A 13,231-nucleotide genomic window follows, 5' to 3' on the forward strand; every position below is an offset into this window, starting at 1 on the left:
CAGGTGGTAGAGAAGTTAAGATGGGGGCCATTTCCAAGAAGGGCAGTGCCGGATTTCAGTGAAGACAGCAGGTCACATTCTGCTCAGCGTCTTTCCTCTCGCCACAGTAATTATGAGCACGAGCACAGCGCTGTGTTCCAGTTTATGGGCCTTGAACATGCCTTTGATTCTTTTTACTGTTTCATTCCCTGGATTTGAATACTGGTGTCATTAGCATACTGTGCACCGGTGAGCCTTTATCTGATTCTACAGAACCAGAAGCTGGATAATTACACTTGTAATTACGCTCTTTTATGCTGAGACGACTACACCTGAACTGATGTTCCCTGGTCGACCCCCAGAAATGTGTCCCTTGGGAGCATCGTGTCACTGCTGGAGGGAAGAGGAATCAGCTTTCAGCGCTCAGGAATTCAGCACAAGGCCCAGTGTTTGCCCCTGGGGCACTCCACAGTAGCGGGAGAGAGGGAGTTGGGGATTGAGAGATAGTATACATTTCTCTTGTGCTAATGGATCTGTAACCTGCGGCATGTGTAATGAAGAACTTCTGAATATTTATCCATTTTTATCAGCGCAAAATTTGAAACCATCATATGTAATTAAGCATATTGTCAGTTGCTATATTATTTATCAGTGAGACCTTCAAAATTATGTAAAAACTTGAAAATCTTTAAAATTTGCATTAAAGGTTTCTTCATATTGATGATGTGTAGCTATCATAGCAAGAACAAGCAGTTAGCACTATACCATGTGTTTGCTAGCTTTGTTAATGCGAGGTATGAGTTTGTTAGGTATGTTAATCGCCTGTTTGATAGGGTAATGTTAATGCAGACCAGAGTCATTTTTGCTACCAACCTGCCATGCCTTGACTTAAACAACAAACAGCTCTGGGGAAGGTGAAAGACACCATCTGAGGTCCCTTGAGTGGGGGGGGGGGGGGGAGTGCCACAAGGTTGAGTGACTTTATGGGGAAATGAAAGTTTACACATCATTCATCAACAATTGAAACGAATTTTCACAGGGAGCGCAGAGTATTCCTCCAGGAACATATGAAGTCAGTGTCTAGAATTCAGACATATGGCAAGGTTGTGAATTCATTATAGCGTTAAACAGCTTGTGAGGTGTGTAAGTGTGTGTGTGTGTGTGTTCTAGTTCATATGCAATAAACTGCATTTTCCTGCTTGCTCCATCTTCCAGAACTGTGTGAGCGTTTACTGCTTCCGAGTCTGGAACTCACCAAAGTGCTACATCATTCTCCACAAAGGCGTCACACAAATTGAACTTCTTTCCTACTGGCCAGTAAGAGAGTTCATTCCCATGATTCTCAGAGCGATCCCTCGGCAGGCTTTAACCTCGGGGCCTGCTTCCCAGCCAACGGCCTCCCAGCACCGCTGTATGCCGGAGAGTTTGCCCAACGGTGCAACACTTATCTCAACAGAGCAAGTGTATATGGCTCAGTGCGAGTCCTCCAACACCCAAACCCCCACCCAGCCGTCTGAAGAAGCCTGGATTGGTAAGGGATGTGGGAGATAACTCCTGTCTGTGAGCCGATTATGAGCAGGCCCTTGGCCATCGTGGAGATCTGTTGAATTGAGCGAACCCATAGAGTGCTGTGCTTCGAAGAAGCGCATCACATCGACTTTCCGAAGCTGAAGTGGACATCCTGAACAGAGTGGAGTGACTGAGGTGTGAGATGTTTAGTGCATGGGCTCTAAGGTTGTAGGGGACTGCAGAAATTCATTCCATGCTACAGAATACAGTTCTGGAAAGAGGACACTCAGTAATTGTGAAAATTCTAAGCTAAAAGAAAGAATAGTCCTAAAATTAATAAATAATCCATTGCTATAATTCAGTTCTGTTCTTAATCACAGCAAATGCCATTCACCTCAGATTAGCTCACGCTTCCTGTCCTGTCTGCTCCCCCACCTCTCCGGGGTGCTCATTACAAGCCAAGCATGCTAATTACGCTCGGACGACCAGACACCCGGAGCCTGCTCATTGTACGCCTCCGCGTGCAGGGCACCTGTTCCCGTCCACTAGGAAGCTAGAGCCGGCAGGGACAAAACGCTTGCACCCTGGATCGCACGCTGCAGATTAGGGTATTCATGCGTCCACACACCTTTATCTGAAAGCCTGAGCTAAGTGTGAGGGGTGGGGTCAGTCCACCTCTGTGGGAGTGTCTCCCTCCCTCCTTCCCTCCGTGCAAAACCGAGAGAGGGTGGGACGGTGGCGGGAGCCTCACACAAACGCCCCCCGCACCCGCACCATCCCAGCCTGCCAACAGCATCGCTGGGAGAACCGAGATATCTCAGTCTAGCTAGTCCGGGCTCACAGCAGGTATCAGAGTTACTGGAGTGGATGCAAAGCTCTGGCAGGGATCAATAGTCTGCTCTAATGGAGAAGAGGACAAGGACAATAAGGAAAAGTGCTCCTCAGGGCTCTACCTCTGAAAAACAAAAGGAAAAGAACCAGCCCAATGGCCATATAACAACTCCACAGCTTATAATGACTTCATGTCTTCATCCGTATCTGCGTTACAGTCTTTGTAAGGTGTCCACACAGCCTGGAGTGCTTATTACAGGTGCAGAGATAAGAATGAAGGAAAGGCCCGTCTAATGACTGTGCTTTATAGGTGCCACATCTTCACTGGGATTGTCTGGCCAAGAGTTATGAGAGCGCTGATGAAAAGGAAGAAGAAGACGGCAGGGTCACTAACTGCGCAGCCAGAGGAGAGGCCCCGCCCACCACCTGGCCAACCAATCAGAGTCAGAGTCATGGTGAGATCAGTCTGGTCATTAAAGACCCTGGGATACCTATTCCACACCCTTCAGATTCTTTGGTCAGTGTCCAGAGATTTCACTTGCAGGAGAACTGAACCATTCTACATTCTAGATTAATTCTACACCATTCTAGATTAATTAAAGGATATACAACGTGTTCATTTTACATGACAGATTAATCTACAGGGTATTTCAAGAAGGCACTACATGGCAGCCAGACACATTGGTTTTCACAGTTGCTGCTTTAATAACATTATGTCACAGTGTCCAGGGCCCTGTGCCATTGGGAGAGAGACACAGTCTCGCCTGCTGTGACTTTCTGGGATCAGATCCCTGTATTCAGGCCTGATCAAGCTGGATCCAGAAGGGCGATGTTGATGATGTTGAAAAAATTTCCAAATGTATGCTGCCCCCCTGGTGGACTTACAGTAATGGAGGGCCGTTTGGTTTCTGGTACCACCTAGCAACACACACACACACACACACACACACACACACACACACACACACACACACCCAGCTCCATGCTGAGAAACACAACAGTGCTTCACTGTGACTTTCTTTCCTCATCATCTTTTCTTTTTGAGTTCTGCCACGCAGGTTTGGGGAGCCTCATTAAAATCCATCTTTTATTTTTAATCCTTACATCCTGCATTTAAATTCTGGTTATTGTTAGCCATTTTTCTGGCTAACAATACTGAGCTAAACCTAACGATATTAACATCCAAAGAGGTATGTAGGAGCTAAAGCAACAATAATAATAATAACAATAATAATGTCCTTTATATAGGAGTCTTTAGGAGCTTTTCAGTCCCTTAAATGAATGCACTCCACTGTGTTTTTTTTTTACTTTTAATGATAATCCATGTGGAGTCTGATGCTGATAGACAATATAAATGGGGCCCTGTCGTGTTTTCAGGTGCGTAATGTCAGCCATGGGTGAGCTCCCTACTGCCCAATTAGGAAGAGCAGGACGTGAGGTTGAACAGCAGGAAGTGCCTCTTCTACTCAGGATAATGGAGACTATTAGCAGTGACAGGAGCGGAGTTAAAAACGCCCGCCTCAAAAATAAATAAATAAATAAACGTCTGACAAGCCATCATCCAGGTGCAATTTTTGCTATAGAGAAATAGAGTATGTTTTGAGCCCAAGGCCATTAAAACACCATTAAAACTGCTTTTCATGTTCAGATCTGACAAACACAACATGAGCCATTCAACCAGTGACGGGGCAGTTGTGTAAGATAAAAGACAAACTAAATAAACAGAAAGCGCCTGTTGATTAGGATGGAAAATGAGAGTAACGATGAACAGGAGCTAAACACCCGACAGATGGCGAGTCTTCCATGCGATCAGGATCAGCACAGGGGATAAGCAGGTCAGAAGAGTCGGGAGAGGCCGAAGGAGGAGATGTCATCAGCAGGGCAAGCCAAGCCGCCCAAGCTAAGCCGCATTCGATCGCCATGTTCCTCCGTGCTCCTCCACGCTCCACTCTCCACTCTCCTCTGCGCCAGGCACAGGAGACGCAGCAGTCTGACAGACACATGTTCACAGGTCCTCCCTTCCACATCGCCAGCAACAAAAACATGCACTTAACAGATGTGCCTAGACCCCGGGCTCTTTAAAGAAATCACCCCAACACTTAAAAAAGTAAAAAAAAAATAAAAAAAAAAACCACACTGCACGAACTTCTCTAACATTAAAAGGTGAGAAACACAGAAAAGACTGCGGGGCGTTTCCCTTAAAAAGTGCTGCCAGCTTCACTCATGGTGAGTCTGCACGATGGCACCAACATACAGCCCTCTTCAACGATCAGACTTGCTACACAATAACAATATATTGTTCAGTTTTGCTTGAAGTGCGTTCGATAAAATTGAATACTTTGCAGTAAAATGTAACATCAGCCCTTATTTAACACAAAAATCCCATGTAATTTTAGCCGGGCGATGACAATTGAGCCCAATGCTACCCAGTGATCATCGAGCTGTGCTGCTGCAGGGTTCCTGCACGGTCCACACCAAACACACTGCTGTGCACAGGCACATACCGCACGCAGCTCAACCTCACCCTTCCGGAGTGTGTTGGGGAGGCCCGGGTTGGTGTGGCTTTCTTGGGGAGCCACAGGAGCTGTGCTGTTGTTTCTATACACGCTCCAGCAGTGGAGGGAGCTTCCCTACGGCCTCTGACGTGACATTATATATCACAAAAGGAGGCGCACAAATTAAACAAAACATCTCTGAAGAAGAAAATAACAGAAGCGGTACCTTAACCTGCTGAGGCCATGCCATTAATGTTCACAATAATGCGAAACTTATCTCCTGCAATAAGAAATGAAACTCCTTGAGGGCGGTTAAACTGAGAAGCACATTTTGAAGCACAGATTAGACTGTCGCTGACGTGCGACACTCCCTTGAAGTGTTGGTGGCCAATGTGAAGCTCCACTGGTGTGTTGGTCTGTTTGTGACTGGATCTACTGGATCCAATATATGGCTGCAAATATGTAGCTGCATTCAGAACCAGTGGAAGCGCTATGCTGTGGATCTAGTGACCACCACCCAATCTCCAATAATTAGGGGATAAAGGCATCCTGTGGATTGGGTAGTGGTGGGATTAGCGCACTGCAGCTAGCAGAGGATCCACCCACCACCCAGCCCTCCAATCAGAGTTTGCAGAGCCCAGATATCCACACACACACACAACATCATGCTGTCTATGGCACTCAAACACAAGTTTGTTCTAGATGTTTTTCTGCTGCTGTTGTTTGTGGTTTAGAACATTAATCCACTGAGCTACTAATTGCACATGCACGCACACAGACACACAGACACAGATGAAAATACGAAGACGACACTGACAGCAGATGTCTGTGCTGACTTTATTTCAGGCTCTCAGACAAAACACTGTAAGCTCATCATCTCACGCCTGTGCATAAACTGCCTTAGTGACTGTTGTCAGTTATTTTGTTTATTTTATGTTTTGGGGATTTAGTATACAGTGACAATGACACATTTTAATTAACATTCAAATAAATAAATCAGAATTGTATATCATACAACAGTGCATACACATTTGAGTGTTTGTCTACACTCTTATTGCACAAATTAAAAATACAGTATGTAGTCAGAAAGGAGTTGGAACACAGCTGTCAAGCCACGACGAAAAGGAAATCGATGCCGGGCGCGGTCACGGAGAAGTGGGGCGACATAACAGCACCTGCAGCTCCTCCGTGAGCCCCAGAAGACCGGCCTGTCGCCCTCGTCCAGGTTAGGCAGGTGGGGACAACACCTCGTACGGACTGTTAAGATGTTGCTTGGTACGACAACTCCATTAACAGTGCAGGAACGCTGTCTGTTTGGTTATAATAGTAGGTGACATGACATGCAGATGGAGCCCGAGCATGAGGAGAATTGTGGGTAATGCAGCTATGTTCGAGGGTGGAGCAGGGAGCTTGGCTGGGGAGAACGCTAGCTGCACCTGCAGGTGGACCGGACAGCGTGGGTGAAGGGACACGCGCTCCTGCAGCTCTGGAGGACCATCTGGGCTGAGCAGGACACGGTGCGAGCAGTCCCGCAGTCTGAAGGGGTAGAGCTCATCTTCGGACCGGCCACAGACACGAGCGTAAGACTCGGGCGGCTTTTTAAGCTTGTAACATGTATGAGTAAGAAAGCTAATGTGTAAAAGCTCAACTAGACATGAACACAGGAGCCACAACATGCCCGTGGTCCTGTGTGTGTGTGCGAGTGTGTGTGTGTGTGCGAGTGTGTGTGTGTGTGCGAGTGTGTGTGTGTGTGCGAGTGTGTGTGTGCGCGAGGAGAGTGGGGGGTTCCTCACAAGCTTAAGGAACTTCTGTAAAATGGCATCCAAACAGGAAAGCTCCAGATTTAAATACAAAACGGCTCCTTCACGGCCCAAAGCCCAAACGGTGAGTCATCCGGAACCAGCCCGAGCACTCTGGAATGAGGAACCCCAAAGCATTTACAAGGCACTTGGGCTGTGGGCGTGACATATGACACAACACTCCAGAACAGCCTTAAAACATTCAATGCCATCATCTTCCACTCCCCCCCTATTCTTCTCCCACATCATTGAGATCTGCCTCATGTGCTAATGAGAACATGTGTGTGTGTGTGTGTGTGTGTGTGTGTGTGTGTGTTTACAGAGCAGCACGCTTAATACCCCACTCTCTTCAACTGCAATCAACAGGAACTATCTAAACACACTTCAAGAACTATCTACTCACTCACTTACTCACGCACACACACCCACACTTCAAGCCACTTGATTCCAATACTAACATCTCAGGTCTTTAAGAGAGGCCACATCTGAGCATGCTCACTTGTGTACTCTCTCCAGAGCAGGATTCCATGAGGGACTGTGTGGGTGTGTGTGTGTGTGTGTGTGTGTGTGTGTAAGGGGTTCATTAGAAGTCAAGAGCACTTTAAGTGGGATTTGGGGATTACAGTGAGGGTGTCTTGTTTAATCTGCAAGTGCTGGTTCACAGAAAGAGAGATCACCTCAGTTCCTGGCCTCTGGAATTAGGGCGCTGACCGTAGAATAGTGAGATTGGGGCCTGTCACGGTCGGCCTATTGCACATTCGTGGTTGACACACACTGGTTGTTACCTGTGAAGTCCTAATTAGAGGGACAGCCAAAGTAGGGGGACTGAGGGTTACTGGAATGGAACAGGACGGGCTGGGAGGCCTTGCCCTGGTAAACGGTTGTGAAACAGCGTCTGGCACAGCTGAAACGGCTGCTACAGGCTGTCAGGACTGCTGTGGCCAAACATGGTGATGAGGAAGCCGAATGTGGCAGAGGCAGGACGGCGGGACACTGAAGAAGAGCTTCTCTGTGAGGCCAGTTCACGATTTCGAGCCACCGAACTCAGGTCCATCATGGAGTCTGGGGCACGCTCTCTGGTGTATTCTCTCCAGAGCGGAGGTGGCCTCTCAAAGACCTGAGATGTTAAACGTTGCCATCACACTCTGCCAGCGGCTGCCTCCTTTTTTGCGCGACGGACCCAAAGTGAACGTCTCAGCTCACACTAAGGCCAAAGGAGAGGTGTTGCATAGTCGGGCTGTTTAGCTAAGCGCGGTTCACATCACTTCATTTTCTGGGAAGTAATGATCAAAGTGCAGATGAGGAGCCTTCGCAGGGGAGAGCCACTGAACACAGCCTTTTAGAAATAAACTATGTAGTGCACAATAGGCATGAACCTCCCAACAGCTTTAGTGAATTACAGGAGATCCAAATTACGGCTTTGCGTAAAACGGCAGTGTTGCCGTCCTGCTCTGTAATCTTGTCATCATGAATTGTGCCTATTTTGTTTCTTTATCTCATTTTTGGTATGACATATCAAAATTACAGGGGACAAGATGGTAATTCAGGCCGCGGGGGGGAAACCGACCAATGGGCTGTAGCCGCAGTTCGTGTAACCATGCCAACAGGTTTTCTGGTGATGCTCCTCCGTTTTTCTTTCCCACCGCTCTTGGGCGCGTCAGATGGCCGGCCGGGGGCGTTCCGCCAAGCAAGCCGCACAGCGCCCCCTGCTGGCCAAGGATGAGGTGCGGCTGACTCAGGCCAGAGCAGGATGGGTGTGCAGCAAGACACGCACCCACACACACACACACACACACACACACGCGCGCGCATACTGAGGACAACCGGAGGAAGTCAAACGCAGGGGTGAAGGTGTCTTGGTTGGGGGTCTGGAGGGGGGAGGGGAGTGTATTTGCAGTCATGTGTTAGGAACAGGAGGAGTCTCAACGCTGTAGTGTTGAGCGCGCGCGCACACACACACACACACACACACACACACACACACGCGCGCGCACACACACATACACACGCGCGCGCACACACACACACACACACACACAAGATCAGCATCTGATGCAATATGAATTGTGCGGGCCAGATTCTTAAAGGGCAACAGAGGATGTTCAATTCACCTAAAAGCTCTGACAGAGGATCCGCTCACCACAACACCACCACCCAGTTATGAAAATGAAAGTGGATGATGGGCGGAGTCAGACCTTCGTCAAAGCGCTGAGGAAGAGGAGGGACCCAGGCTACGGTGCCATCAGGCACACGGTGTGAGCTGTCCTCCAGTAAGCTCTCCAACACCAGCTCGACACATCCGTGAGAACTGAAGTCACGGCTGTCTGAGCTACCCACAGCAGGTTGCCGTCGACACTGAACAGAGCCTGCGTGGGGAGGCGATTGAGGAAAACAGCCCTCACAAGCGATTACTGTCTTTGTCTGGTTTTTACCCGTCACAACGGACCTCCTCTGACAGTTGTTCTCTGTCAATAGCTCAAAATATATGACGTTTATAAATAGCTTTTTCTTTTCTTCTTATGGGGGAAAACGTATTTAGATTTCACCTGCCACAGACAGGAGGAATACGTAACGATCAGATTGCTCCAGAGAGTTTGCGTTTTTCACATCTTAGGCGTTCCTGATGTGCTGAAGAACGTGCCAGTTGACCTCAAGTGCATGTCTTATTTAGAGAGCTCAGACAGATCAAACGCAGCAAACGCACCCCCGGCACGTTCGGAAATATATGCAAGTTTTCAGGAGCTTTGGGGGGGGGGGGGGGGCGCGTTATTACGCAGGGATTTCACTGGGAGGTCGTGTGCGTTTGGGACGAACTCTAGCAGTAGGAGGAGAAAGAGGAGGAGAGGGCAGAGGGCGGTCCAGGATGAGGGAGGGTCAGTGGGTCTTTGGCGTGGGGAGGCGTGAGAAGCAGGGGCGGGGCAGTTCCCGCGCTCGTCCTGAACTGGGCTGGGAGTCTCTGGGCGTGGAGTTGACCCCGAGGGCACGGGCACTGGGGGAGACAGGGGAGCTGATGGAAGGGAGGCCTCGCGAGGGTGGGGGGAGGAGTCTGGGCCCGGAGGAGTCTAGCCGGAGCAAAGCTCCAGCCGGCGGCCCCTGCACAGCCCCTGCTCTCTGTGCACAGACGAAGGGCTGTGAAGGGAGAAGGTCGTTGGGTCGCGACCTTCCCCCACGTGGCCCGATTTGGATGCGGGCATCGAGGAGCAGGCCGAGTTTGTCCTGACCGGAGACCCGCGCAGGACTGGAAGTGGCGATAGCAGCGGCGGGTAGCGGGAACAGCAGACGGGACGGCAGCGTTATTGACGGAAGAGGCAGGCGGGACCAGGGTGCGTGACCGGGGCCTCACGGGACCGTCACCAGGCTGGGCGTCCAAACGGTCACTGGGGTCCCCTGTGGGGACCTGGCTTGAAGTCGTTTCCAGCTTCCGGCATCTGCTGGGAGAGTCTGGGGCAGGCTGTAGTATCTGAGGCTGTGAGAGAAAAGGAACATCATTAGCATGGAGCTTTGATCACAAAGCAAACGTCTGGGAGGTAGTCTGGGAGACTAAACGTGTCCTGATTAGTGAGTCCCGTCATTGGGCAGTACAGCAGACGTCTAACTCTCCTTCGTTCTACTACATTCAATCACAAGCAAACACAGGTATACGGGACAGAAACATGACCCACTGCTCTAAAATAAAGGAGGCCTGTTTTGGTACCAAATGTGGCTGGTAGGGGGCGCCATCGACAAACCATGTACGACCGTTCTTCGCATTGCCCAGGAGGGCGTGGCGTTCATCACACAGCGTCTTACCCTTAGCTGCCATGATCGGAAGTACTCTGAATCAGTTTAACGATTCCACTCGACGTTCCTGTGGAGTAGACGTATTTGCGTAACAGCTGCGCTGTTCGGACCCCTTGCTTTGAGGTGCGGCCCAAGAATTCCCACCACTACCATCGCCAAGAGTGCGGAAAACCCGGCAGGAAACACATGAAAATGGAAAGGAGAGGGGGCCAGCGGACCCTAGGCGGCGTGCCTTCACAGCTAACTGCCACCTCGAAACTCAGGAGCGCTCGCCTCGGAGAGCCTCCCAATCCGAAACTGCACTGCAACTCAATCCGACGCAGCCCGAACAGGATTACAAGCTGTGGTAATCTACAAATCATGGTTTAAGTGGAGATTTGGCCATTTGTAGGGCCCTGCAGAGGCTGCTGGCTGGAGGCCAAGCTGGTGCGGCAGATCAGAGGGAGCAGGCCGGCTGGAGCTCCACGTGCCCCTGTGCCCTGTGCAGTCAACGCCAGGGGCAAATCTCCTGGCCCACAGCTCCACCTACTGGTCACGCACAGGATCGTCCTTACACTCTCAGTAAGAAATAGCCGCACCTCTTCACAATTCTGGCCACGTCGACGGCTACATCTCCCTCCCTGCCTGTCAATATTTGGCCCTGGCCTCCGGCTATGTCTTCAAAAATACACTCTTTGTTGTTGGGATTTTTCCCCCTTAGTCACAGATTCAATGAGAGAGACAGAGGGAGGAGAGGACTGCAGAAGACAGAGTGGAGTGGAGAGGAGAGAGGAGGGGGGAGGGAAGAGGAGGAGGAGAAGGAGGAGAAGGTCGTCGCCCACTCCCCGGACCAGGCCACTGTGGCCTGAGCACGACTCATTCGGGGTAGCGTCCGGGAAGGCCGGCGGCCACTTGATCAATAATGAACGACAGCTCAGCCTGGATTAGGAACCCATGGCTGACAAAACGTGACATGGTGTTCCTGACGAGGAGGTAGAGGGAGAGGTAGAGGGAGAGAGAGAGAGAGAGAGAGAGAGAGAGAGAGAGAGAGAGAGAGAGAGAGAGAGAGAGAGAGAGAGAGAGAGAGAGAGAGAGAGAGGGAGTGAGAGAGAGGTGGGGAGAGAGAAAGGGAGTGGGAGAGAGACTGTGAAGTCTCGAGAATAGATTAAGAAATATTTTGTTGAAATGATAGAGAGAGACACAGAACCACAAAAGAACAGAAGAACAGAGACAGAGACAAGAGTGAAACAAAAACAGACAGGAAGATAGAGTGAGAGAGAGACAGGGAACTGTGTGAGACAGAGACAGGAAACACAGAGAGAGAGAGATAGACAGGAAACAATGGAGGCAGAACAACACAGACTGCCTGTCATACAACACAGTCTGCCATACAACACAGAATCCCATACAACACAGTCACACAACAGATACTGCCATACAACATTCATACAACCCAGTCATACAGCACAGAAAGCCGTACAACACAGTCTGTCATACAACTGCAAATTAACATACAGGACAGTCCAGATGAAGTCAGAAGGGACAGGTTGTGATGTCTGAAATGCCCTTGTAGGCTTCTGCTCACAAATGACATCAGCCACTCAACCCTGCTCACCCAAACACACGCTCCGCCCCCACCGCCACGCCTCCATCGCTCCGCCCCCATCATCCCGCCCCCATCGCTCCACCCCCACCGCCATGCCTCTATCACCACATCCTGGCTGCTGGAAAATTTCAGATTAATTCATTACCATCTAGACTGACTGCAAACACACATTTGTATAACGACAGTGCAACCCCTCTGTTTCTGCAAGTGTGCAGCACTTTAAATAATAATTAGAAACACAATAACAACACAGCAATCCAGCCTGCAGTCAGCTGGGGCAGAACTAGCAGACACAGATTACAGGCTGTCTTTACAGGAGTGGCGTGTTGACAACACAGAGGCACCAGTGCACCACTGTCATCGCCACGACTACGGAGATGATGCAGAATGGGGACGTGGCCTAGAGGCATGCATGCCGTCAGGCCACGCCTTGAACACATGGGATGCCTCGGCGAGCGCATTAGCAGACGCCCGTCCTCTGGACAGGTGGAAACGGACCGAGACACGTGAGTCATGACGTTTTAAGGGCGTTTCCATCCTGGGTTTATCGAAGGACCTCCGAGATCTTGGTTACCAGGACGACCACTTCCTCTCTGGAGGGGAGCTGACGTCACACGCCGCATTGTGAGTGACGGTGGCACACAGTGAGGTATGCTGATCTGGTTCACTCTGCCTCATTGTGTCCTATTTGCATTTGGCCATTTCACACTCTCTCACACACACACACACACACACACACACACACACACACACACACACACACACACACACACACACACACACACACACACACACACACACACACACGCAACACACCAGGGAGGCAGCATTTGCAAATGAATAGCTTAATGACACAGCAAGAAACAACTGCCCTCGCCCCAGAATGTAACAAGAACCACTTTCAGTTCCTCAAAAGAAGAATCTAATTGCCTGCTAATACATTAAACAAACATTTGTCTTACCCCCAATACATTGGACAAACATTCGTCTTAACACCTATTGTATTTGAAATCCATAAACAGAGCAGGAATGAGGTGGTGGGATGGAAAGGACATAAGGACAGGAGGGTGGGGTGAGACAGGAGGGTGGGGTGAGACAGGAGGGTGGGGTGAGACAGGAGGGTGGGGGGAGACAGGAGGGTGGGGGGAGACAGGAGGGTGGGGGGAGACAGGAGGGTGGGGGGAGACAGGAGGGTGGGGGGAGACAGGAGGGTGGGGTGAGACAGGAGGGTGGGGGGAGACAGGGTAGGAATC

General features: G+C 50.1%; 1 protein-coding gene across 5 annotated transcripts in view; it reads right to left on the reverse strand.

Moving 5' to 3' along the window:
- Positions 1-5,622: 5,622 nt before the first annotated feature.
- Positions 5,623-13,231, reverse strand: part of ccser2b (coiled-coil serine-rich protein 2b) — a 49,288-nt gene continuing 41,679 nt past the window's right edge. Inside the window, exon 11 of one of the 5 annotated variants that reach the window (XM_076987854.1) lies at positions 5,623-10,079. In XM_076987854.1, coding sequence (XP_076843969.1) covers positions 9,429-10,079 — 651 coding nt within the window. In that variant the 3' untranslated portion in view covers positions 5,623-9,428. Of the gene's footprint in view, positions 10,080-12,054; positions 12,663-13,231 lie in introns of those variants that run through there. The other 4 variants (XM_076987855.1, XM_076987856.1, XM_076987857.1 and 1 more) reach the window with 4 other exon arrangements.

Source organism: Brachyhypopomus gauderio, unplaced genomic scaffold (assembly GCF_052324685.1).
Source record: "Brachyhypopomus gauderio isolate BG-103 unplaced genomic scaffold, BGAUD_0.2 sc57, whole genome shotgun sequence".
NCBI lineage: Eukaryota > Metazoa > Chordata > Actinopteri > Gymnotiformes > Hypopomidae > Brachyhypopomus > Brachyhypopomus gauderio.